The following is a 26,860-nucleotide window of genomic DNA, read 5'->3' on the forward strand; positions in this document are numbered from 1 at the left end:
TAAAATCGCCGGTTTTGCTTTACGACCATCGACACTATGCGGTCCAATAACGGAGCTTTTAAGGGCTTGCTTGACTGCACGTTTAGCGTTGTACCATATAGTCGTTGCTGTGGTTCATGGTCGTCCAAGAACGCCCTGCCGTTTGATGTAGTACGTGCTACGTACATACGTCGCTTATTCCTCAAGTCACAGTGATACGAGCCAGATCGCTTCCGTTATTACACGATGCCTGCGCGCCAGCTCCTTAGGGTCGTCCTACCTCCGTCCGCTCCCCGAGCTTCGCCACGCCCCTCTTCCGCCAAGACGCAACCAGCCGGCGAGCCCAAGCCAAATCGGGAGAAGCGTCTCGGGGTACGGGGAAGCCACGGCGGAGGAAAGCTTGCACCCTTCTTAAGGCAGAGCGTCTGGAGAGTCTAAATTTACTGTAAAGGAAAAGGATAAAGAACAGCGAGACAAAACAAAAAAATACCAGTGAACACAAATGTCTCCATATTACCACATAAGAGTGTGGGAGAATGTCAGTTAAGAAGCACGCTTGCGTGAAAAAAATATTTCCACGCGGCGTTGTTTTACTTTTCTATAACGATCACTTTATCACTCTCGTTGCTTTTATCAAGTTATCACTTTCACACATGTCGTGCTTTCTGTATCCGAAACATCGCGAACGTTGTCGCGAATTCGATGGTCAGAAGGCATTTTAATGAGTTTCCGCGTGTGACGTGAACAGTGTTGTCCATTCTCTAATCTACGTGAGCACATAGCCATTGGCCAGGAGTGCATGTTGATGCACATCTATTAACCGGGACAACTTGAGCCGTGAGACTATATTCGATGACCGCTGACTGTGGTATGCGCTATCTTTAACCGACCTTATATGTTCATTCGCTTGGCGAGGGCAGTTTTTCCCTGTAATTCTGTTTAATTTATCATTCATTAATTCTATTATATGGCTCAACCTCAATATATAACCTCAATATATGGTTTTGTATGGCTCAACCTCAATACAGTTGCGTACCGCGGTGAAACATACACACAGTACTGCGGTGAAGCGAAACGATAATTTGCGCAAGTACGGAGTGTAAAGAACGTGTCATTATTCAGTGAACTTTGGTGGTGGACTTGTTTATACCCTCAGGTGATCTCCTCAAGCCTCCGTTAGTCGGTTATTATTTATATTTACGCGTGATAAATTATCACACTGAAATGTACAGCTGCATTGCGGTAAATCTTACTCAAGAACATCCGTCATCATGGCATGCCTATGAGACATTTGCCTTTTTAATACTTCAGTGTCACTCCGGGATAATATTACAGGGACACTAAAGTGAAAAATTATTTCTTCTGCCTCTGTAAATTACCGTTCTACAACACCAAACACACCCCTCTTACAACGATAAGACGTTTGGTAAGCCAGAAAAAGCGCAAGAACGAAATACGGGTGGCGACGCCTACTTAAGTTCCCGCACCTGGGGGCTGTGGCGTCTTGGATTTTGATGGCATCTTCTAGGGCCTACTAATTATATATATATATATATATATATATATATATATATATATATATATATATATATATATATATATATATATATATATATATATATATATATATATATATATATATATATATATATATATATATATATATATATATATATATATATATATATATAGCAGTACAGATTGACTACATTGTGCTCTAAAGGAACCAAATATTAAACATGGCAAGTTTCGGGAACCTTTATTCAGCCAACGCGGCCCAAATGCAAAAACATACTTTGGGATCCCTGACGTCACGCTGACGTACCGGGTCTGGGGTTTCGGCGCGAAATTCAAATGCTGATACTTGTACCTTCATTTTCTCGTCGGATAATCAAACCATTTTTTTAATGACTCCCTGCAGGGTTCTCAAACAATGCTTCATTAGTCTAAACTGATTTATTGTTTCGCTTTATTGTCCCTTTAAAGCTACAATGAATAAGTTCTGTCACCGATAACAAAAACTAGAAACGGTGTACTATAGAAGCCGTCGCAAACGAAGATGACGTACGAATGAGATGTAGAGCACCAGCTCCCTCACTCGTTCAGTTAAGCAAAGCTTGGCACCGCGGTTGCTCCAAAACTTGTGCTTTGTATCTGCTGAATGCCCCTCTCAAGCCGTCCTGGTGGTTGTTCTCTTATACGTGTCAGAACGTCAGCAGGTGGACAGCAGCGCCGGCGACACGTGACTGTTGCGCCTGGTCGTAGGGAAATCCAATCGTTGAGTTTTGTGGCAGAGGGACTACCGCGGTCTGCTTAGAGCAAAATTTCGCTCCCTGCTAACAACGTTGCTTTGACTCCGATTTTGTTTTGACGCGCTGTATCCACTCCTGCGAAACACGGTTCTGTCAGGTGAGAAAGAGCTAACTGTGTATGCCTCCTCGTGACTTGGATGTCGTAACAGCAACACCCCCTTGTTATTCACCCAGCTCGCTTGCTCACCCTGTTTTTTTTTCTCTTTATTTGTTTTCTTTTTTGGACCTCGCGACTGGTTTGCGTCACACTACTGACTCTTCGTTACGCAACCCAAAATCATACTCGCTGGTCGCGGAGTAAGAATGTGGCCATCTTCCAAGGCCAGTTTCCGGAATGATGAAACAGCATGACACACCACACGTATACAAGCTCGCTAAACTGTATATGTAAGTTCCGATCCTGACTTACTAACTATGCGCAGGATTACAGACAATTCAGTGACAGCGAAGTGGACACCTGTGCTATTTATTCACCAAGACCACGCAGCACTTTCCCCTGAAGTCCCTTTGTGTAGGCAGCAACAACAAAATGGAAGCATTCCGGTCCCCCGAAATCGGCGATCGTATATTTGTTTTGCAGTGCTCTAGTCTGGTTACGGTCAGCGGAAGAATCGGTATATTTACAGACAGACCTTGGTGTGGCGTGTGCCGCGGTTTAGGGCGTTCCGCAATCGGCACGACAAAAGAGCCGGGACATCATCGTCATTCTGTCACGGCAGCAACGCACACCGTTTTCTAGGCGAGGTCCGGATTGCGCGATTCCGCGCGGGTTGCGCAAACGGAAGTCGCCCGCTGTGTGTATTTCGGCTGCGGCGCCGGCGGCTGTCTCTCCGTGTCCGCGACCTCCCGCGTGTCTGCCATCGTTGCTTTCTTTCTCGGCGCATTCCAAGCTCTCTCCTCAACGCCCCCAGAGATAAGGAGCCGCGACTGTCTGTCACTCTTCGTGAGCCTTCCGCCGCTCGCCCCCTGACGGCGGGGCCCCTTCGTGCACGCATTCGTTGCCTCGACTCTTCTACCGGAGCCGCCGCGAAGACCACAGAAAGGAGCGGCGTGCGTGTCCGCTATCGTCGGAAATTAGAGCGGCTTCAGGCGTCGAGAGGAAGGATCTGCGCCGTGTCCACTTCCACGCCGCCCATTCCTTCGCCACTGCGGTGAAACGAAACCAGCGAAAGAAGGCGTTGCCAGGGAATGCCTAATTATTCTATACCGCTGCTCACGAACGCTTCTGAAGTGCCCGCGGTATGTCACATAAACAAAGAGGGAGAAAAAGATTTCGTGGCATAGAAAAAATATCGAACGTACGAAACAATGCGTCACTCGTCTCGGGTTAATTTTGGCCAGCTGGGGTTCCTTAACCTGCACCCAAAACTCCGCACGCGAACGTTTTCGCATTCCGTAACTGTTGGAATACTCACAGTAGATGTACTCCGTACTCGTGTGCACGTGTGTGTTTCCTTTGACACACACTATATTTCTTTGACAGCTAGCGTCACGTATAGTGCGTGAGCTTCTTGGGGCAGGCAGATGACTAATAAACGCTAATACGCTACCTGAATGCACCAAACCTGCCGGAGTCGAGACCCTGGCTACGAAATGAACGCAAGCTCGACCAGCTGTGCCCACGCATACTTTCTGAAGGGAGCAAGGAACGTGGTTGTTGTGCACTACATGCCAAGCCGTACACAAATTGTCCTACCAGAGTCGTCTATGAGTTTCCGTTGTCTTGCGGTAAGGCACATCTGGGCCAAACTGGGAGTTGCGCAAATGAGCGTGCGCAGGAACATGAGCTGTCACTGAGAGGTAAAGACGGAACACATTTGCTAGCACGGCAATTCACATCCGTGTGAGCCACGACTGGACAAGATACGGATTTTCGTTAAAAGTAGGGAGACCGCGGCACGTGAATTGTTAGAGGCGGTTCATATTAAAGAGCCAGATTCATCTTGCATTAGCGACACATCTGTTTCACTTTTGCATGCAGATAGAAGTTTTTTTTTATATATAGCCGGCTGTGAATAGGTTGTTGGGCGATCGAAGCTGTTCGGTGTGTTACGCATTAGCTAGCTTGTATATATTATATGGTATAGAGTACAGAATAAACAGTCGAAAGTTGGCGCTCCCCTTGTTCCCTCCCGTACTTTATACTGTATTTAGTAGTGTATTGTATATAGCCGTGTAGGCGAAAAAATAAAAGGAAACAGAGCCACCACGTCTGCGGCTTGTATCGGCCACGCAAAGGGGATTGATACGCGATTGGAAGTCACCTGCCGGAAGGATACCCGTATGCCAAGAATATGCTCTTTCTTTTGTTGGCAAGATGCTGAGGCGGTGCTAACACATATGCAACGCTATTTAGAAATTCCTATATTTTCCAGAATTTTCAGTTTTGGTTGCAATTTTTGAGTTTTTTTTTTCTGCTCATTCAGACATCGTCCTGTTTGTCCGACATAAGCACGGTCACATAATAGGGGAATACGATAAACGACCGCTTAATGACACTGAGCGTATTTTGTCTTGTGGTTCTTTTTGCAGAGTTTCTCGTCAGTGCTCACGCGTCTGCATGTGGTTCATGCCTTGTTTGGAGCTTGAAAGAGTCTTCAAGCCCTGTTTGGGGGCAATATTTTCATGAATGTAGTTCACGCCGCGAACACGTGTAAGCGCGGGAGGGAGCTTTCTCATCTCGCCTGCTTTCGACGAATTCTCAGCGGGGAATTCATGTGCATTTCATGCTTTTGAAGTTGCGTTAACGCTTCTCGGGGGTGTCTCGCATCGCTCAGTTTAGACGCTTGCCTTTCAAGGCTGTCGAACAGTTGACGGTAGCACTGTCTTCGTACGGTCAATGTCAATATCTTAAGAGCGACAGCCCACTCTCCGTTGTTTTCAGTGCCTGGACGCATACGAAAGCAGATCTATATTCGATTGAGACTTGAATCTCAAGCAAGCGTCCCCGAATTGCCACACTAAACACAGGACCATTTGGCCTCGCTCAGTGCAGCACCCTGTGGACACCTAGCTAGCTGCTTATTCCAGAGGCACTGCGTGCCAACCCCATTTTCGTGAGGTCAGCGTTTCAAGAAAAAGCAACAACAAAGCAAAAACGGGGAAGCCTGGAAGCCATTGAGATTTCTATAAAGAGTAGCAGATGTGTCAGCACTGCCTCAGCACCTTTGACAACTAAAGAAAGAGCAAAGCTTGCCCGCGTGTGACTTCCACTCGCCTATCAGGCTCACTTGCGTGATTGACATCAGGCTCAGACGCTGCTTATCTGCTCAGACGCTGCTTAGTTTTTGCGCGTGCACTGTAGACGTATGCAAGAAAATAAAGTTTATAGTTTCGCGACGTCCGTGTCTGTCTCCCTTTGCCCCTCGTTTCGGTTTAGCTGTTCAAACTCGTCTTAGCATTAGAAGACCCTTGCCCGGATTCCTGCCGCCCTGTGAATACCCCTTCATTCACGAAGTGCCCACTGACCAAACAGTTGACTCGGTCAGTTAAACTTGCCCTCCCGACGGACGGAAGCACGTGGCCATTCTCCGCGTTCAATGCTAGCGGCCGATTGAGCTTCCCTGAGCTTTGCGGGCTGGCGCGGAAACGGCGTGTTTTCCAAGCCGTGTTTACCGACCTTCGTCGGCCGGCGCTGTCGCAACACTTTCTCCGCGCACTCGATGCAGCGGAGAGAGTCCGATAAGCGCCTCGCAGTCGGCGACGCCGAGATTCGAGTCGCCGCTTAATCTCTTCGCGGATACACCGCGTCGCGGCGAGCATCTACAGAAGAAGTGTTCGCCATTGGCTACTGATTTCTCTCGCCCGCGTGCTCTTTACTTTTCCTACGTCGTGTCATTTAACTTCTTGCCAAAGGCAGCAAGCGAATGGCTAGGGTTGCTAACCTCTATTCTCTTAATTGTGTGTCCATTCGATACTAGGTCAATGTTTTTGCGTTTCTTGCATCTCGCCTTATCGGTGGTGCGTCAATTCATAAGCTTTTCAGAAACATGCGATATTGTATAAGCGGAGTTTCAATTTCTCCCGAATTCAGTTTCCGCACCCTCCTCATTTTCTCTCCCTCGATTATACCTTGCAGAGATTAGCGCTGATATTTTGTTAGCCTGCGGTGAGTAAAAAGAAATCATAAACATGAAAACTTATTAGAATGGATGGTAAACAGAGACCGGAGTTTGGACCCGATACTGCGGGAAGGCCGCTCAATTGCTCGCTCACGGTCGCGGCCAGCACGCCGCCTGTCCAGACCCGGCTGAAGCGGCGTTACGAAAAAGGTCTGCGTCTTCCCGCGAACTATGCCATGGGACAGCTTGTGTTTGAATTTCCCTCTTCGAGAAATACTAGGTGAATTTGCTCTGGTGGCGTAAAAACGAGAGAGAGAGAGAGAGAGAGAGAGAGAGAGAGGACGTTTATTAATAAAAGAAAAAGTTAAAATAAAAGTGGTAAGTTCAATGTAGCCGAGCTCATCAAGGCATTTTGAGATTATTCCGACCACTTTTCCACTTGTAAGAACAGTTGGTCAAAGTGAGTTCCCTCACGCCACCCACGTAGCGGATGCTGTGAGCTTAAACACCAGATGAAATCCACAGAACCCCGTTAGAATATTTCAAACCCAGTGTCATTGGAGCAAGGCTCTAAATATCGCCTTTTTCGTTTCTTTTTCTTTGTTCTTTTTCTTTCTCATTTTTTTTTCACAGCTAGAACTCAGTGTTTAGAAAGAAATCGTAGCCAGTCAATTAGTTTTTTTGGGGCATGGCTGCTTCGCGAACGCTTGAAAATAAAAATAGAAATATACAGAAAATCGGTCATTACTGCCTATAATGCTCGCAACATTCACTATCTTGGTGTAACTGCATTTGACAGCGCCAGCGAGTTGGTAACATTATTAACTGATCAAGGAAGGAAGGAAAAAGTGGAGAAGGAAAGGCAGGGAGGTTAACCAGTTTACCCTACACATGGGAGCGGGATGGGGGGAGGGGGATCAAGGTGCCAACTGTTGCTAAGGGCCTCGACCATTAATTCGAAACGCAGTTAGCACCATGGACAAAATGTTTCGGGACTATAACGCGCTTATAGGACCCACTATGACGTATACCTTAGCGTGTCCGATGAATGCCTTAGAGGCTCGACGTCTGTCCTTTTTCGAAAAATGGCTAGAGAAACACTAAAAATCCTTCAAATGGCCTTTATGTAAGAGACACTGAACCGTACACAAGCTTAGTGGTTTGAACGGTTCCAAGAGAGGAATGAGCGTTAAAGACCACGCTAAGTTCAACCGACCTTCAAACAGTCGTACCTATATGAGATTGTCAAAAATGCTCGACAGAAAAACCAACGAGGGTCGTCGGTACACAAATTACAAGATTTCAGAAGCAGCTGGTATGAAGTGCAGTTCTTGTAAGTGAAATCGAAATACGGGAATTGGCACAAGACGGTGCTGCGGCGACTTTTGTTATCCACCTGTTATGGCCACATCTCTCTCTCTCTCTCTCATAGACACACACTTTTTTTTCTTGTTGTACCAGGAATTGTAAACTCAAATCGAAAGTGACCCAGATCTTTCAAAAATGATCACGCGTGACGAAGGCTGGCGCTGTGGTTGTGACCCGAAATCAGCACGTTCTAAGCAAGTTGAAGTATCCTTCTTAACCAAGGCGCGCGCTCGCTTGAAGTGGGCGTTTCTTTTTTTTAAGGCAAAAGTTTTTATGTACTTATACCCCCGATGGTATGGAAAGCACGGCGTGCGGTAGAGAAATTCACGTGAGCTCGCCTCGCGCGGTCATGCGCTCGTGCCACTGCCCTCGCGTTTGTCGTCGTCTTCTTTCACAGCCGACTCCGATACCGCTCAACATGTCAGAAAGAAAGGCAGAGTTAATTAAGATAGGTTTCATTCAGACACTCAAATTCAGAAGTAACAACACATTCGAATGAGAATGTCAAGTAACTTGATGAATGTCTCTTGAGCGCGCAGGCTTTCACCTTCAGCCTCTTTGGCGCACGCTAAAGCAACTCATTTTTTTTCTTCTACGGTGTTGTGCAGCGAGAATCTGTTCTTTCTGAACCGACTGACAACCAGCAACTTGCGTGTGATTGTGGAATGCCGGGGGGAAGGTAGGTTTCTCTACCCTGACAGCGTCACAGCTCGCACCGCTTTGGCTGTCACGTGGTGTGTTTAGCCTCTCGGGGATGATCTGGCGTTTCACGCGCACCCTGTTAATCAGGCCGAGCTCCGTGCTACTCTTTCTTTATGGAAGAAATTTCAATAAAGAAATATTTACCAGGGCGCACGAGGTAAAGAACCTTCGCAGGGGCTACTCAACAGCATTAAGCTTGAGAACAGTGGAAGGTTGGACAAGTGTGCTGACTCAGTCGCAGATTACTTTGAAGAGGACTGACTGGTTTTTGTCCTTAATGAAAATAATTGTTCTTATTTAGGACAGCCCGCTTCCCCTCCCCTCTCCATGTATGCACCCACTCCTGTATAACTCTCAGTGTTGGACTCTGATGGTATTGAAAGAAAATAATTATTAAAGCGAAATCCTAACATGCACTATGAAGCGAAAAATCCGCCATCCCTTGTTATCATCCGATAGTGCCAAAACCCACGTGACCAAGTGATGACGTCAGGTTCCCGGCGCTGGACCTGCTGCGGCTCGCACTGCGAAATCCCACGGTGAACAGCCACGACGTAGGACGGTCGCCGAGGCCCCCCTCCCCCTCCTCCAAAAGAAAAAGCTGATCCAGCCCACTGCGAAAATTGGATTAAGGTGGATTAAATTGGATTCAGGTAGAATAATGTGGATTAGAGTAGGTTAAGGTGGATTAAAGTGGGTTAAGGTTGGTAACAAATTAAAGCAAGGTGAATTAAGGTATAGTTTTAATGTAAGGTGATAACTTAGAGAAGTCACTATGCTTTCGCATTCAAGTCACATAAGGATACTTAATTAGTGTCAACTTTTATGAGATCTCCTTGGCACTGTAAAATGTGTTTGCGTAAGCCTTGTCTACGTTCGACGCCAGCAGGTCGAGTCAGATGTCAGGTCGAAAGAGTCAGCCCAGTGCTTAGACACGCGGACCCAACCCGTCCCCGTGGTTTCTTGGGGCTGAGCCGCTAGTGTCTGCAGCAACTCGACTACCAGGTTTGAGCCGCAGAAGCCGACTTGACTCAACTCCAGATTCCCGTGAACGTAGCCTCAAGTGCCTTCGAGTTGGTGAAATGCCGGAGTTGCTCACCCCCGTACATGCCGGCTACAAGACATCCTCGTCTATGGCGCCTTCCCTCGGCCCTCTCTCTCAATTCATCTCTTCCCCATTCATTCATCTTTATTGATCTATTGGGTACAGGGGTTGCTTCTGCAGTCACACGTGCTTGCATGGGCCATCGCCTTTCGGCAGTACTGCACACTTTCTGCACTGCTTAAGTTTACCTTTTGAAGTGCAAATGAAATATTGAGTATCAAATATCAAGTCTGGGTTCCGTCGGCCACAGCACGCATGGCGCCCGCCTACAAAGCTCCGTTTATAGCGATCGCTTGCAGGCGCCCTTGCCAGAAGTGTCCGCTCCAGCAAGTGGAGAGATCAAGCAGGCAACGACGCAGCGCTAGCTTCAACGAATAGTTCCAACTCGAGCCGCAGCAAGTGCTTACTTTATTGATGCAAAAGCATCAAATGGCACATTGAGCGAAAAAGCCGGCGTCTGTAGCAGTGAAACGGCACCCAAATTCCCATTGGCTCCGACGCCACGTCACGAGCGCCCCTCGGCGGAGAGTGCGAAACGGAACACATGCCGCCGCGCCATTTGTTGAGTGAGGGGAGAGGGCATCGCCGCGACGTGCCTCTCCCTCACCCCCACTGGACTTAGTTGCTGAGCACGCCCTGCCGGCCTTGGTTGCCGCCGCTGCTGCTTCCTCGATCTCTCGTCGCGCAGGACGTCGGCGCCATTGGCACCGCAGGCTGCTGCTACTCGCTGGCTCTTGCAGCACGTACCGCTATGGAGTCTGAAGGATGCAAAACATCGGCGGCCGCAACCTCGGCAGTAGCGAGACGTGGCCGTCCGTACCAGTACGCCGCAGACGAATTAAGGGAGCGGAAGAACGCACCAGAACGAGCGAAGAGGCAGTGGCGATGCCGTCTACCCTCCTCACGCAACACCTGGCGCGCTAATGCGGGAGGACGTGTTCCGTTTCCCGCGCTCTGCTCCTTTGAGGCTCGCCTGTGCTGGCCGAGTTCATCAAGCGCCGAATTCAACCATAGCAGAACGTGTGCACGCGCACTGCTCCTGAGTTCAATGCGCTTAAAGTACTCGACCATGTAGTACGGTGCGAAAGTAGAAATTGTAAAAAAAAAATTAAAAATAACCCGTACCAATGTCATCGCAAAACTCTATAACCTACCCCGCGCCAAAACTCGAAAACATTACTCGAAGCGCAAAACCCGAAGGACCAGTAAGCGGCGTTCTATTGGGCAATAATTATTTCGCATTCACAACCCATAGAAGTGCTTAGGCGTCTTCGGATTTGAAATATTTTGTTCTTTTAATATTCGAAGGCACACGAGGCTAACGACACTAGTCGCCTGACGAGGTCCCTGCCTCCTACACCGCCACTAGATAGCCGTGTAATAAAAAAATAACACGTGCGATAGAACCAAAACGTGTTGAGAGAACATTTTCCGCGAATTTCGGCCTTCATAACACCGCGGGATCTTCCTGGAGTTTGTGTCTTTCGCCCGAAACTGCAATCGGAGATCGCTCAAGTGCACTCGCAACATCAACGCGGCGCTCGTCTCTACAGGCAGCCGTGTTGAATCGCGGCGGCTCACTTTGGGAGCTCGAAGGAGGACGTGGGTGACGTCATTTCTGCGTCACCGTGGCTCGCCTCTTGGTCCTCGCCTGCTATGCACTGGGGGCTCGACCGCACGAGTTATCACCACAGCTGTACAGCGAGGAGCGAAGGGGTGAGCGGGGATTACCCGATGTGCCACCACTGCGTCGCTTTTCGCGCTTCCTTTTTTTTAATTTTTTTGCTCCGCGCACTCCGTACTTTCGTGGCCTCGTCGAGCGCGAAAATGACGATAGTGATGATGACTGATGGTGTTGCGCGACCCTGCGGGGGGCGCGCACGGGGCAGACCGCGCCGTGGTGGCGCCGATAAGATACGGCCGCCGACTCTGCGCGACACGAGAGCCGGCGGCGGAGGCGTTCGGTTTCCCAGCGGCGTCAGCGTTTTGTCCTCCCTCGCCGCGTCGTTCCACGCACGAAAGGCGCGGAGGTTAACGCCCTCGCCGAAAGTCCCGGGCGCGGCGATCAGCACGACCGGGGAGGACCACACGTATTCCGCTGGCATCGTGGGAGCCGGCGAGGTGTCCGTCGCCTCGGATCGGACGCCTGCGCTCGGCTGCCGAATCGTGCGACGCTTCAGCGGGCAGGACAAGGCCGCCAACGACGGCTGTCGTCACGGGCGCGGAAGCCTGGCTGGGGTCGGTGTCCCGTTTCCCGCGGAATCAGCTGATCGCGATACGGTCCCGTGTTTTGCATGCGGCCGCTGACAGCGCTAGGCTGTCGAACCTGCCGCTTGATTTGCTTGTGCGCGCGAGGTTGTAGAAGTGACCGTATCGGTTGACTGCTCCACCGCGGCCGAATTGCTCATGGTCGTTACTCCACTTGTATGACGACAGCAAGCGAAGGTGGTAGTCCTCTCAGGCAGTGTTATTTTAGCAAGCCTGCCGCAAGTTATAACTTCTTTAGTAATGCTTGGTAGTGCGGATGAAGCACGGCACCTCTGTCTAAAAGCGAGATTTTTCAAGAGCGGCGAATCTACTATAATTACGCCGCACAATGTCAACTCGATCGTAGGATAGAAACCCATGTGGAGGCATGCATGCTTGGAACGAAGAATTTAACCAACGCACATTGAACGAAGTTTTCGCTCGAAATCGTGTGAATCGGTTGGATTTTGATTACTCAATAATTGCGTATTTACACTTGCTGCATAAATATACCAGAATTATAAGGAAAACTTTCATGACGGCTGGCAACTTCGAGTGCAGTCTTATAGCCGACAGACCTAGGAATTAGATGAAGATGCATGCATGTGAGCAGCAAAGCTTCTGGCCAAGTGGACAGGGTTGCATGGCCGTTTTACGGTGCGGCATGGCGACGTAAGTGAGAGTCCCTCGGCATCACCGCTTTCACCGATAAGGAGCCTCAACAAAAGGAAGTCCGGCCCATTCAGCGGCAGATTACGGAAGCGTGAGGCGCCTTGCTCGGGGTGAGTCACGCCCCGAGGCGCAGCGGCAGGCGGTCACCGTGCTAGCGCTTACGCCGCTGGCCGAAAGGTCGTGCGTGCGATAACGTTGATACAGATAGGAGGAACTTCAGCCCCCCGCGATCTCGAGAGAATCGCACCGTCCGCGCAGTTGCAAGGGCGCTGAGCCTGCGATACGCGTTGGAACGGAACGTTGCAGTCGCTTGCGTCAACCGGAACCGCAAGTCGGGGAGTTCCGCACGTGGTCGGATGAAGACGCCGAAAAACAGGGACACAGTCCGTTCCACTGTTTGGCTGATCACGCGAATTCCCCTTTTTATTCAATTTTTTCTTCTTTTTACACAAATTTCTTTCTCTCTCCACTCGGAATTGCAACTGCTCTCGCTCTGCAGTGGATTTTTTTCCCCCACCGATACGAACCTGGTTTTCGATTCTGACCATGCAGTTCATTCAGTGACAGATTGCTCTACTGGACTCCATTGTGAAAGGCCGGGCTGTGCTTTGTGCTGAGGGAATGCAGAGCCCCTTGCAAGCGCATGACGCTTGGTTTATGCACATGCGCCGGCGCGGTTCTTCTTCCGCTGGCTTTTAAGGTTGCTTTCTATGAGGACGTGTGTTTGTGTTACGGTTACAAAAAAGAAAAGAAAGGTGCACATTCCGCCGACCAAAGCCCTTAATTCAATGCTGACGAGTGTATTTGAAAGCGGCGAAGATATTAGCATTTAATGTGTCGTATTTAATCACGAAATCATTCAGAACGAGGATGTGAGCAGTGTGCTCACATTAAGATGGCCCAAATTGGCGTTACAGCCTAGTGTAAGATATTGCATTAACTGCGCTACCGGCTACTAGCAGTCATAAACCCTTACACCCTCACTCATATTCAGAATCACAATAAGAACCGTTTTTATTATGCATAGGAAACGTTACACGTAAATTATATACACAGGAGGAGGTCCCATAGTCAAAGACTGAAGGCGATGGGTATGTAATTTATTTATTTATTTAGTGCAGCGTCTGCTGTCAAAATAACAAGTAAAAAGAACGTGCCAACGCTACTTGCGAAAAGCGCGAAGGTTGTGTTCAAACGTGTTAATAGTGCAGGGTTCCTTAAGGTTCGGCGGTAATTAATTCTAAATTTAAGTAGCAGAAATCCTTGCGAAAAAAACTTGCCATATATAGTTACACTTGGGCTTAGGAAGCAAGTTATTATAATTGGAAGCAAATGTCGCAGATCTACAATGGTAAAACTGGTTTTTCTCAGTTCGTTAAGATGAAGCTTTCATTGAAGGATATGTTCATCAGAATACAAAATGAGTACTCAACACAGTCAAGGGCAATAATTAGAGGTTTGCCACGAGACAACCCCATCCATTCATCAGCGCCTATACCGAAGTCAACGCACCATTGACACCGAGGGTTGACGGTTCCACTGAAGACTCCTCTACCTGCACCCGACAGTCTTAACCAATGATGAAAAGGGCCAACGTCGAATGCTACAGTGGGAATAACGGCGCCGACTTCGGACTTCCAGGTTGCTACGTGCTTGCTAAATATGCGGGGACGAAGGTGCAACATCGCAGGCGGAGTTTGGCGGAAGGGTGCGACATCGTGGACGGGGTATTGCGACCCTTTCGACGGTTTTGATTGGCCGTGATACAGCCATCAGACTCCCTAGTCTAGCCACCTAGGGAAGACGAAGGTGTAAAAAGCGGACACCTTTAGTGCAGTGAGCGGTGCTGATGTGTCCCGATGTGAGCTCAGGCGTTTAATATGCTCCTACGTGGAGTGGGCTTCCGTATCTGGAGACAGTGTAAATAATGTAAATTAAACGCTTTTTCCTTCATTCCTACTATACCAGACGTACTATTCAATAGGCTTGGTGGATTCCTGGTCCAAACGCCACCTCAGGCCGCAATAACCTTAATGACAAACGCAACCTCTTTTTTTTGTTGTTAATGCGGAAACGTGTCTGTAAAATTTTAAATGAATGTTCAATTCGATGCCTAAAAACTTAGCATCGTCAGACGCACGAACAACACTGTTGCCAATACGTATAGAGGGACTTCCAGGGACATTTCTCTACGGAGACGTGAAAATTATAAAGCAAGATTCTTTTTGTATTAAATAAAACTCCGTTGCTTTTACACCAGTTTAATATATTTGCTGCGTTGGTATTCAATGTGGATTTTAAAGATGTCCACATACTTATCGGAAGATCTGGTAGTGTCTGCTGCATGTAGCATGTAATCAGAAGATGTTAAACACAGCGGTAAGTCATTAATATAACTTAAGAATAGAAGAATTACAGGCCTTGTGACAATGCGCGAGCTGTGGTTCAGTATTATAGCTTTGTCGCTGTCACATCGCCTACAGCACACAGCGCATTTACCTGCTCTGGTCGTAGGCTACTGTTTTCCAGTCTCCGTCCAAATCGTCTGTCATATGGCCTGGACACATGAAGATATAGTGCAGACTGCTTCTCAAGCGCCACCCGCTATGGACAACTCTCTAGCGAAGCATCTGTAATTACCGCAGCGAGATGAATGAATCAAAAGGACACCTCGGCGCCTTTGCCGGTCTGGCTATGGCTGGCTTTCGCACTTCTCGGGAACGTTAATATTTATATTTGTGAATATTACTTCATCGCTGAAGTACATAATAAAACAAATTTTAACTGTATTTTTTCCTGTGTCCGTCCAATAAGCCAATACTTCGATAACGTAAAATTATGTTACAGGCTCTTTTCTCAGATACGTTAAAAAAATATCTCGAGCCAATAACTGCCGAATATTTTTCAATCTGTCTTTCCATCATAGCTGATCAGGACCGCAGGCAACAGAGGAATATGCCGGCACGGCGTATGTTTTACATTTAGCATGTTCCACATACCATGTTTCCCATTCAGTATTTTTCTCTCGACAGCAACGCCAAGGAGTTGCTTACAACGTAGAACTTCCACAATTACAGCAGGGATTGAAAGCACGTAAAACTTATTAAGGCAAAAGTGAAGTTCAAGCTAATATATTCCAGCACTGCAATTTTACATTCAAAAGCACGTTGAAATCATGCAAGCAAAGCGCGGCACGCGCTGTAATATACGGGATGTTTTATTTTATCGTTAACATAATTTTTAAAAGTCACCCGTCACATTTAGCACAGTTCTACTTGTGGATCTAATTACTCTCAGGGGCAGACATTGTTCCCACTAATTTACACATATAGATAATTAACTTCCGAACTAATGAACTTGCGTCATACTTTTGCATTTACGAAATGTAACCGGTATCTCTTAAAGTCATATCCACTTCGAACGTGACACCAGTTTCGAGATATGCGTTCCCAATGTTGGCGATGAAATTAATTGCAGTTCCAATAACTTGAGAGTTTCAATGAAAAAAAAAGGGTTTTGCGAAAAAGTAAATGAAACAACACTGCATTCTTCCGCCAAGTTTAAAACTCGTACATCATCCCCACCCTCTCTTTTTGTTTTACTGACCAATTAGATTGCAGCGGTCAGTCTTGGTGAGGCAAGATGCCAAACAGGATTGCTAGACGTATGCTAATTTAAAAAAAGAAAGAAACAGATGAAATGAATAAGAAGAGCCTTATCATTTTAACGAGGAAAAGCCAGTTGGCAACCAAGGTACCTGCTGGCTAGCGCGTGTAGCGTTGAAAGCCGCGAACTCCTCGTTTTGCGAGCTGGGCGGGTGAAGCTTGTTGTCGGCCTGCAAGGAAAGCACGTCTCAACAAAACACAAATCAAGAAAAGAAAAATAAGGATAAAGTGCTAGGAAACAATTCTCGACTGAGTGGCTGCAGTCTTCTTTCTTTCCTTTTTTTTTTTTTTGTCTAGCACGTTACAGAAGAATGTATGCGGAAGATGGACCCGCTGGCAATTACTGCATTTAAGTGACCCTAATACGCGAGAGGCATGCTGCTTTCGACGAACGCTGCAGAGCAGAAAGGAGAGCGAAAGAAGTGAAACGAAGAAGTTGGATAACGCCTGCGTGATCTGCAGAACTCCACCGCGAATACTTAATCGGGAGAAACAATCTGAACGTTCCGAGCTCCTAACTTTCTGACCACATATTTTATGCCGCGAATTGTCGCAGAAGGGCTGAAAACTGGGCTTGTTGGTGCTGCACGTCCCTATGCGGCGCGCCTTCCAGCGCTACGTGTCCGAGTGTGCTCGGAGAAGTCGCCGCGTTCCTCCATTTCGGCGCACTTTATCCGCGAACCACCGAGGAACAAAACGGGGAGTTGGATGTAAAAGTGAGCCGTCGTCGAACGCGTTTCGAGGTTACAAAATTAACTCGACCCGATGTAAACATTTTGTGCGACGAGTGCTATTTTCTTCTATAACAAAAAGGATTTGCACCGCGCGTATACTGCGACTGGGCCTAAGGTGCAACAGAGGTCGCCACGCTTTCCGCGAATACGAGTCGCGTGTTTCCGAAGGAGGTGCGCGCCCCCCGCTCTGCCGCGCCGGTGCCCTCCGAGAGGCAGCTACGGTGTCCGCGGCAGGGGACCGAGTTTGCCTCCGCCCTAGAAGCCACACGCCATAACAACCAGTCGTTAATAAGAGAGTGCGCGTTGGTTAACGGTCGCGAAATCGGTCACGGGATATGGCCGGAATTAGAACGCAGTTTCGCAACCAGCGCGATTAGCGAGCTTCTTTTAGAACAGTTTGGGCCGGCCGCCCATCGCGCTCGCCGGGGGCACGGCCTCCCAATTCTTCGGGTCGAGCAGCGTGATCCCCTAAACTGGCCGCGACGCTCAAGGCGGCGCCTCACAGTACACAGCTCCAAGGACGCCAGGGCCACCACGCATTGCGCGCGCGGCCGGGAGGGGTGCGTGGCAGTGAGCGTGGCAGTGACCCGCTTTCCGAGCCGCGTCAGCGGTTCCCGCCGGAGTCGGGAGTGGGGGCCCCACAAACTGCGCCGACGCGTGGCGGCCGTGTGCGGGTTTGGAAACGCCGGTTGGATTGCAGCCGCAGTTTGGAATCAAACGTGCGAAGCCCCGGCGGGGTGCAACTGTGGTGCCACCGCTCTCGCCGTCGCGAAGGGCGCCAGGTGGTGCGCAGTTTGGCTGCACGCACCTGCAAGGAGGCTCTGATCTCGTAACTAACAGAGATGCGTCAACTACAACGCTCTAGACGAGACCGGTGGCATCTACCAATTTGCGACAGGTCGTTCACGAGCGCGAAGGATCGATACGCGCTGTTAAGAATCCATAATGTTTATTGCTCTTCGTAGTTCATAAAACGTGGCATCCATGTATGTAGAATTGCGAATGACAACGAATAATCGGGCACTGTGTAATGCACAAAGCTCTTAATTTATGGTAGGGTACATTTTGCAACGAGCGAATGTTTTTCACCAATTTGCTATATCAGTTGAGGCTTCAGGAGAGGTGCGGATATCTAGAAAGATACCTTTACACGCAGGGTAGAGATGCGAGAATTCTCACTGTGGTTTCAAGGTGTTGGAAACGCGCAATTTATTCGTTAAGTCTTCATCCGTTAAGATCACGCAATCAACTATAGACGTATGATCGCCAGGCCGTAAGGTCGCTCTTGACGTTCGCCTTCAGTAAACTCTGTCTGTACTTTCCAGTAACAACGTAAAAGTAAAAAATAATACATATGTCGCTTATTGGTAACCCTGGTCATTCAATTATACAGTTATCAATAGAGTTTCTATCATACCAAACACACAAAATATGAGATCTAGGGCAGGCGTCATGACGCCAGCAGTTTTGGCTATTGGACATTGACACAATGCGAGTACTAACTAGTTCGATCATTTGGAATTTTCTTCATTTGGTTTTCTGTTCTTTTCCGCGTGGGAGAGGCCGGTTTATGCACGTCGTCACAATCACCAAGGGTGACAGAAACGGCAGGGCAATTTCCGCGCAAGTGAGTCTCGCAGCTGCTACCAGACCGGGTGTTCTTTTTCTTTCTCGCGGCCGCTGCGACGCATTGCGTTTCCGGCGTCGTCACGTGTTTTCTCGCCGAGCGAATATCCCGCGCGCGCAGCAATGAGGCTCAATGCACGGGAAAAAGCAAAAGAAAAAAAAAAGGCGCCCCATGGCTGCGACCGCTCCGCTCGTCCCATCCTGCGGTGCTCCTCCCGTTTCCGAGGTCTTCGCTCTGCGTCCGGCGCACCTCGCCTCGCTTCCCAGGATCTCTGGGAACAGCGCCGATATCCGGCCTGCATAGCACGACGGGGGCGAACAGACACGGCGGGCAGCGTCATTCTGCCCAGATGCAAGAGAAGACTGGGAAAAGGAGGAGGAGGAGACGGCCGCTGGCATCTTTCGTGTGGCCTGCTGCGTGCCGCGTCAGGCTGGAAGCGACGATGCGCACGCTTAAGCCTATCTGTTTTCTTGCTTTTTGAACGAACGCTTGGTGAATGGCGGTGGGTATTCTGTACAGACAGCCAGATGCCGACGAGCATGTTTTAATGAAGAAAAGGGAGGAGAGGTGGGCCTGGAGAGCGTATCTCTAGCACGCTACTCCTCACCGGGGTAAAGGGATGGAGATCCAGGTGGGCGGCAAGTGATTATGCTATGGTACAATGAGCTACTACATACACGTTGTCCAATATGAAGGAGACATGACTGCATGCTGCCGCCAAACAGAGAAGAGACTCGTAACAAAGTGCAAACTGGATTTTTTTTTTTTCCTCGGTGGGAACAGCCCCCTTCAAAAGCCGCCTGTGAAAGCGAAATTTTGTCCCATCAAACGGATAATCTTCTTTTTTTCTAATAATAATCCCTATTTATTCGAACGAAAACATGCGAGGGCAATTTAGAGACCCGCTAAAGCGAAATTTTCGCTTGTAGAAGGAGACGCTACTTGCACGACAAGTTGTAATGCGACATACGGAGATTAGCAAATGCAATGCTGATAAACGGTAAATGGAAGGCAGATTTATTTCGCCGATGAATATGAAAACATATTTCCCGAAAATAGAGCGGCTATATGACGATTTTAGCTAAATGTATATGGTTTCGTTATTGTTTGGCTTCAATACCGCAATTGGGACATACGACGTTACAACGTTAATTCGTGAAGTGCGGTTAATTTTGCTAATGTCACATTGCGATTCATCGTGCAATTAATGCCCGTATTTTTAGTAATCACGCTTACGTAACCGGATTGCGCTTACTAATGAGCTATTGTCGATAACCCCGTTTCCACTGGAAGAGAAAAATCGGCTTGTACATTTTACCACTAGCACTAGCAGGGTCTTCTACCTCAGGCAAGTAGGATCAATGTGTCGTGATACGAGAGATAACGAGTAAAAAGGAAAATCCTACCATCCTATCGAGCTATAGAGAGATGGGAAAGGGGCGACTGGTGTCATATTTATTTATTTATTTATTTATTTATACATGCTGCAGCTTTGTTGGGCTATACCAGGAGTGGGCTGTGACATGCATGTTTCGGCGGCGAGTGCCACTCTGGGCGTAATATACTTCTTTCATTTTTTTCCTTTGCATCAAGACAAATAGTTTTTCACCTTCTATCCAAGTTTTCTTCGGGATTCGTTTTTATATGCTTTCCAAGTGCCATGGCGTACGCTATAGCACGTCATGCGCGGCAGATCTCGGGCATTGCGTCCTTCATGCTTGAATTCGAGCTTGACATTAATACGGCGCAGCAGGCAGACGCAAGGTGGCTCTGGTGTATAGATCTCGCGGCATCGATGCATTCCCGCGTTATCATCATCATCAGCCTGGTTACGCCCACTGCAGGCAAAGGCCTCTCCCATACTTCTCCAACTACCGCGATCATGTATTAATTGTGGCCATGTTGTCCCTGCAAACTTCTTAATCTCATCCGCCCACCTAACTTTCTGCCGCCCCCTGCTACGCTTCCCTTCCGTTGGTATCCAGTCCGTAACCCTTGATGACCATCGGTTATCTTCCCTCATTACATGCCCTGTCCATGCCCATTTCTTTCTTTTTTTATTTCAACTAAAATGTCATTAACTCGCGTTTGTTCCCTCACCCAATCTGCTCTTATCCCTTAACGTTACACCCATCATTCTTCTTTCCATAGCTCGTTGCGTCGTCCTCAATTTGAGTAGAACCCTTTTCGTAGGCCTCCAGGTTTCTGGCCCATACGTGAGTACTGGTAAGACACAGCTGTTATACACTTTTCTCGCATTCCCGCGTACGTGTGATTAAATGTACGATTCGAGGTATTCCCAATCAATACCTAAACATCATTCTGCTATTGTAATGTTCCTTACCCAACTTTGAAGCTTCGGCTTTTCGATGCAATTTTGTTCCACCAGCTAATCCCGAAAATAAGTGTAACCAGTTTATCACTTCTAGACAACCTACTCGTCTCTTATCTATGATCTCTCATTCGCTCAATATTTCAGAAATTTCCCACTTTTTGGGCGTCTGACAAAAAAATTTAAAAGAATGATCGAGGACGTACCTCACTCGGAAATATTCGCTCGGAAGAACTGCGCATCTATGGCCGGCTACCTTATACGTTCGCCGTCATAGGCAGCCAGTGTCTTTCCTATACGAATTGAATTGAATTCTGGGGCTCTACGTGCCAAAACCTCACAGGCGCAGGACTGTCCTATAGACGGTTTCATCAGCGTGATGACGGTTTCTCAGCGTGAGAGCGCGCCCCATGAAACTTCCGGTCACGGGCCTTATCAGTCTGCTGCGTCGGGACCACAAAGCATGATTTTAAGTTCTTGCACTATGCGGAAAGTCTATTTTCTAAGCTTTGAGATAAAAGACAAGTGGGGCATTACGCCTGAAGATTATTGTGTAAAATTTTTTTTTTGTAACTTACGGCTCCTTCACTTGTAAAACTGCCGTTATGTGCCGAGGAAAAGCGTTGAAAACCTGCTGACTTAGATTTTAACGCACTATTTCTACTAGATATCGCCGCCAATGGCTTTCTTGCTCACCAGATTGAGCGGGCTACGTCAGCGAGCAAAGCCGGAAGCCGTCCAGGGCCTACGTTTGTAAACAGTGACCGAGCCGGTTAAGCGTTCATACGAACTGCTTTTGTGGGTACCGCCCAAGTTTGTTGTAGCTCTTTCGGCGCAGTATGCAAAATATTTTTCCGAATATTGAGTACAATTCTACCGCCAGCGGCTTTCAGTTTGGCGTTGTCCTCACGTTTTCATGTGCGTCTGATTACCAAAGGCAGGTCTGATAAAAGTGCTCGTTTGCTTGTTTCACTTAGGACTTATTTGTGACCGCTGCATGCAGGAATGACAATGCTTCGCGCAACCATATATTGGAGCTTAGAAAGAAAGGAGAGAGAAGGAAAGAGAGGGTGTCCTTTCTGCAAAGTGAAGGACGCCAAACAAAACAGACCAGTTAGCGCCGCTTATGGTTAGACGGAAGATGAGGAAAGGAAAAATTAATTACAGCCGAAGGACATAGCAATGGGGCACCGACAACATGAATGAAACGGTCGCCCGCTTGCGCCGATACGCCTAGCTGGAGAGGCACTGCGAAGCGAGAAAAATGGCAGGATGTCACCGCAAAAGGCCTCATTCGTTTTCTTAATCGCGAACCTTACAATTACAGTCCCTACACACATATCGTGACGCATTGGTCATCCCCTCAAACTCGCTGGTCCACGTACCGGTACGGAAACTTTTCTATAGCTACATTAATAACTGTGTTTTTTTCTTCCTTCTCTTCTTTTTCCGAGCAGGCATGGCCTGGAGCGGCTCTGAAACATCACCGCCCATCACCTGCGCAACATCGTTTTTGAACTCTGTAACTGTTTATCTTTGTATATGAAGTCCTGTGATGCTGATTAAGCTAATTCAAGCCTACGCTTTATGTAATATGCTCCTTACGGAAGTCATTAAAATAATGAAATTGAATGAAAAGATGCTGTTGGCATAGCTATATCGCACTGAATTCGATGAAATAACACAGTACAAATCCACAAAAGTGAATAGGAAGTTGTGTAATCACAATCCTGAAACAAGCGATCTGCCATCTGATGCTAAGGTTCTGTATTTAGGGCAATGTGGTTGGCGGAAATGAGGGAACCCGACGACATCTGCCGTTGCTGAATGTAAATCGGGTCCTGCAACATTCCACACCTTAAGAACTTTTTTTTAAGGCGAAATGAAAAGACGAGGCGCAGAGAAACGACGCGGCAAGGCGCTAAAAAGTTCTTATCGATGTCAACAAATTAGGCCGTTTATTCATCTGGCAATATTTCCCAAAACTGACTTGTGGCCCTGTAACAGCAAACTTTAACTCTAACTCTAGCAGCAATCACGAGGATACAGTAAAGCTTCGTGTGAAAAATGAAATGAAGCCTATCGCGTCAGAACCAGAGGCCGCGTATTTTAACCATTCACTTATTTCACCATTACTCTTGCCATCCGACGCGCCGAGGGGGGCCGATGCCTGCGATGACGGTAAAGTCCGAAACAATGACGAAAGGCGAAAGAATGCACAGTGAATCGTATCGACGCCTGTTTGGTGAACACTAGTGCTGCCTTAGACGCCGTATAATTGTCGTTGCGTCATGAGCATCGACCGCGTGAACAGGGCTGGATTTATGCTACAATCACAGGCGCCTTGTGCGCACACATTTTTAGAGCGCAGCTCTTAGGCGCCTGTTCATGCGGCAAATGTCGGCGGTGTCACCGAACGAACGAGCACAGCGAAAGACGCGAGCCGAGAATGGCGGAGACCAATGAGAGCAGCGTCTTTAGCGAAGTGCGCGCGGGAAACTGGTGTCATGCGGACCTGCCCGACCGTTCGTTTCGTATACTATCGTCTGCTTGCGTCGGCTCTCGCTCGCGCTTGTTTGGTTTGCTTGGTTTAGTCTCGTTCGCGCTTGTTAAGGTTGTCATGGTTTGCGATTGTTTTGTAGTCTGATTGTATGCGCGACGCGAATTGTGTAGTACATTCTGGAAGCCACGCGGGACCAGCGATTACACTTTAACCTTTGACGAGTCGTGTATATAAGCCGACGCGCTTAACCTGCAGGTCAGATTTTCGATGATTGCCGACTTTGCTACGTGTCTCTCTTTGCCTATTACTAATTATCTGCCTCAATATATCACGAAATGAAAACCCCATATAAAGCTGCGCTCAAAATTCGCATTAGGAAGTATCGTAATCGTCGGCGAGTTTGTTTTAGTTTGCCTTGCAAACGCGCGAAAATTTCGGACACGGACCTCTCCCAAGCGTTCATCACTCAAATTGCAATAATGATACGCAGGTTAGTTTAGGAAATTTTAGGCGACACGGAGCCGTACTTGCGACTTTAGAAATGTCGCCTGATCGTAGAGTTATAATTATGCATATATTTGCATTCCCCATCTTCGATGTTCTTCGCCGCTCTGCAGTGTGGCAGGCAAGAGAACGCCAGCTTAGGTTGATCTCTAACAGACTGGATGAAAGGCCATTTACGGAAGCGAAGATCTTGGGAGCCTGGCCTCACAGTTCATTAGCCCAGAAAGCAGTTGAAGCGCTTTTTCACTACCTGAAGGCAACAGACTTGAGTGCCCGACTATAGACATCCTACACCTAAGTTTTTTTTCTCTCTCTCTTTCACTCCCCATTCCCCTCCCCACGTGTAGGGTAGCAGACTGGACTCATTCTGGTTAACCTCCCTGCCTTTCCTTCTTCCCTTCTCTCTCTCTCTCTTTCTCTTACGGCGAATAATATCGCTGTATATGTCTAGCACTGTATATCCCTAGCCACGCAATCGTCATTAGAAGTAGTGATGAACAAAAAACAGGTTCCTTCTATAACTAGTGATGAAGTTAGAAGGGCTTTGCAAGACATATGCCGAGAAAAAGCAGCAGGAGAATATCGAATAACAGTCTATTTGATCAAACACGGAGGAAATATTACGCTTGAAATGCTTGCGGCCCTTTATACGAAGTTTATCCCGACTTCAAGTGTACCAGAGAGCTGGAACAATGCCAACATTATGCTAATTCATAAGAAAGAAGACCTTAAAGAAATGAAATATTATAGGCCCATTATAGCTTGCTTTCAATATTTTATAAAATTTTCACCAAGATCCTTTCCAATAGAATCAGGGCAGCACTTGACTACAGTCAATCAGGCGAGCAGGCTGGCGTCAGGAACGGCTGTTCTGCATTGGATCAGGTCCGTGTCATCAATCACGAAATTGAGAAAGCTCCGGAGTACAATCAACCTCTTCATATGGCTTTCATAGATCATGAAGATACATTTGATTCATTGGATATACCAGCAGTCATGGAGGCTTTGCATGATCGAGGAGCACAAAAGGCATACGTGAACATATTGGGAAATCTCTACGAAGATTCCACAGGTACTTTGTTTATCCACAAGAGAAGTAGAATATTATCTATCAATTAAGAGAGAGGTCCGGCAAGTTGGCACAATTTCTCCGATGCTATCCATGCACTGCATGGTTGAAGGAAGTATTCAAGCTATTAAACTGGGGAGATTAGGAGTGAGGATCAACGGCGAATATCTCGGCAACCTTCGGTTTGCAGATGACGTTGTCCTGTTCAGCAACACAGGGGATGAATTGCGACAAATGATTGAGTATTTGACGTAATAGTTCTGCGGAAACCTTCAAGGTGGGGGGAAGTGATTAATAAAGGGAAAATGAGACATCCACCTGAATGTCTTGTGTTCCATTTATTAATCACTTCCCTCCACCTTGCTGGTTTCCGCAGGACTATTATGTCAAACTCTTGCCTTTGCTTCAGAGTTGTTGATGCATTCGACTTCGCCCTACCATCCGCTAGCTGCCTGGTTAGCCCAGATGGTAGAGCGGCTGCCCTGGAAAGGCGGTGGTCCTGGGTTCGAGTCCCGGACCAGGACGAATTTTTCTTCAACTTCGAAGCTTTTCTTTCAAGGAGCCCGTATGGATTTCCTTTGTAGCAGTTGCTAGATTGTTGGACGTCTCATTTTCCATTTATTAATGATTGAGGACTTTAAGTGTAATACTATGGTTGAAGATGAATATGCAGAAGACAAAGACAATGCTTTATAGCTCGGCAAAAGAACAAAAATTAATTATCGTCAGCCAGCCTTTAGAGTATCTGCAGGAGTACGTATATCTAGGTCAATTACTCATAGAGGACCCTGATCATTAAAAGGAAATTAACAGAAAAATAAAAATGAGTTGGTGTGCATACGGTAGGCGCTACCAAATCCTGATTGGAAGCTTATCAATGTCGTTGAAAAGAAACGTGTACAATCAATGCGTCCTGCCGGTGCTAATATAAGGGCCAGAAACTTGGAGGCGGACAAAGAAGCTCGAGAAAAAGTTAATGACCACGCATAGAGCGATGGAACGATAAGTGTTAGGCGTAACGTTAAGAAATAAGGAGAGAGTGGTGTGGATAAGAGAGCAAACGGAAATAGCCGATTTTCCATTTGACATTAAGAAAAAAAGGTTAGCTGTGCAGGCCATGTAATGCGTACGGCAGATGACTGGTGGACGTTTAGAGTGACTGGTTAGGTACCAAGGGAAGGGAAGCGCAGTCGAGGACGGCAGAGAGTTAGGTGGGGTGATGAAATTGGGAAATTTGCGGGCGCAAGTTGAAATCGGCTAGAGCAACACAGGACAGGGGCTGGGAGAGGCCTTCGTCCTGCAGTGGACATAACAAAATAGGCTGACAATGACAGTTCTAGCCTAACGGTAGGGCATTGCGAAGAATACAGAGAAGCGCTAGCTCCTAGTGTGCCGACTCACCCTGATGACGTTAGCGAGAACGGCCGGGCTGACCACTGTCAGGGCGATCAGTGCAGCGACGGCGAACATGCGTCTTCCCTGCAGCGCTGTCGTCGACATGGCGTGGAAGAAGGGAGCCACGGCACCTGTCGTCCCAAAGCGGTAGGATGGGCGGAACGAACTGCTGCTCCGGGCACACGAGAGCGCATTTGAACGGCTCGGCCGCCGGCGGCGACCCTTTAAGAGCGTGGCCTTACCACCCTCACCTTGCGAGAGAGAGGCTTCTCGGGGAGAGCGAAAGCGGAGCCCGCGCGCAGTGGGAGAGGAGGTGGCAGCAGGCGGTCGCCTGCCGTCCGCGTGACGATGCTTGCTTGTTTTCTGCCGTGTTTGCTGTCAGCTCTTGCCTCATTGGGCGCACAAACACGTGTGTGCGGATTGTTTCTGCAATAGCGCGTCTTCTGGCTCGTCTCCTTGGCGGCGACCAATCGCGACGAGGGAGACCGATATACCGCTGACCAATGAAGAGCGCCGTACACATTCTCTCGTGGCTTGCACGGAGATGGACCTTTGGACCGACGGCGGCTTCTTAATGACTTCTTG

General features: G+C 48.0%; 1 protein-coding gene and 1 long non-coding RNA gene across 3 annotated transcripts in view; one reads left to right on the top strand and one right to left on the bottom strand.

The window, feature by feature from the left end:
- Window positions 1–26,486, bottom strand: part of LOC135904512 (uncharacterized) — a 44,069-nt gene extending 17,583 nt beyond the window's left edge. The window contains exons 1-4 of one of the 2 annotated variants that reach the window (XM_065435303.1): window positions 26,282–26,486; window positions 16,204–16,281; window positions 8,900–9,036; window positions 260–422 (exon numbers count right to left, since the gene is read on the bottom strand). In XM_065435303.1, the coding sequence (XP_065291375.1) occupies window positions 260–422; window positions 8,900–9,036; window positions 16,204–16,281; window positions 26,282–26,380 (477 nt within the window). In that variant the 5' untranslated portion in view covers window positions 26,381–26,486. The remainder of the gene's footprint in view (window positions 1–259; window positions 423–8,899; window positions 9,037–16,203; window positions 16,282–26,281) is intronic. The other variant, XM_065435304.1, reaches the window with a different exon arrangement.
- Window positions 1–26,860, top strand: part of LOC135904567 (uncharacterized) — a 58,025-nt gene that overhangs the window by 21,767 nt on the left and 9,398 nt on the right. The gene's annotated exons all lie outside the window — the stretch shown is intronic.

This window comes from Dermacentor albipictus, chromosome 2 (assembly GCF_038994185.2).
Source record: "Dermacentor albipictus isolate Rhodes 1998 colony chromosome 2, USDA_Dalb.pri_finalv2, whole genome shotgun sequence".
Classification (NCBI taxonomy): Eukaryota; Metazoa; Arthropoda; class Arachnida; order Ixodida; family Ixodidae; genus Dermacentor; species Dermacentor albipictus.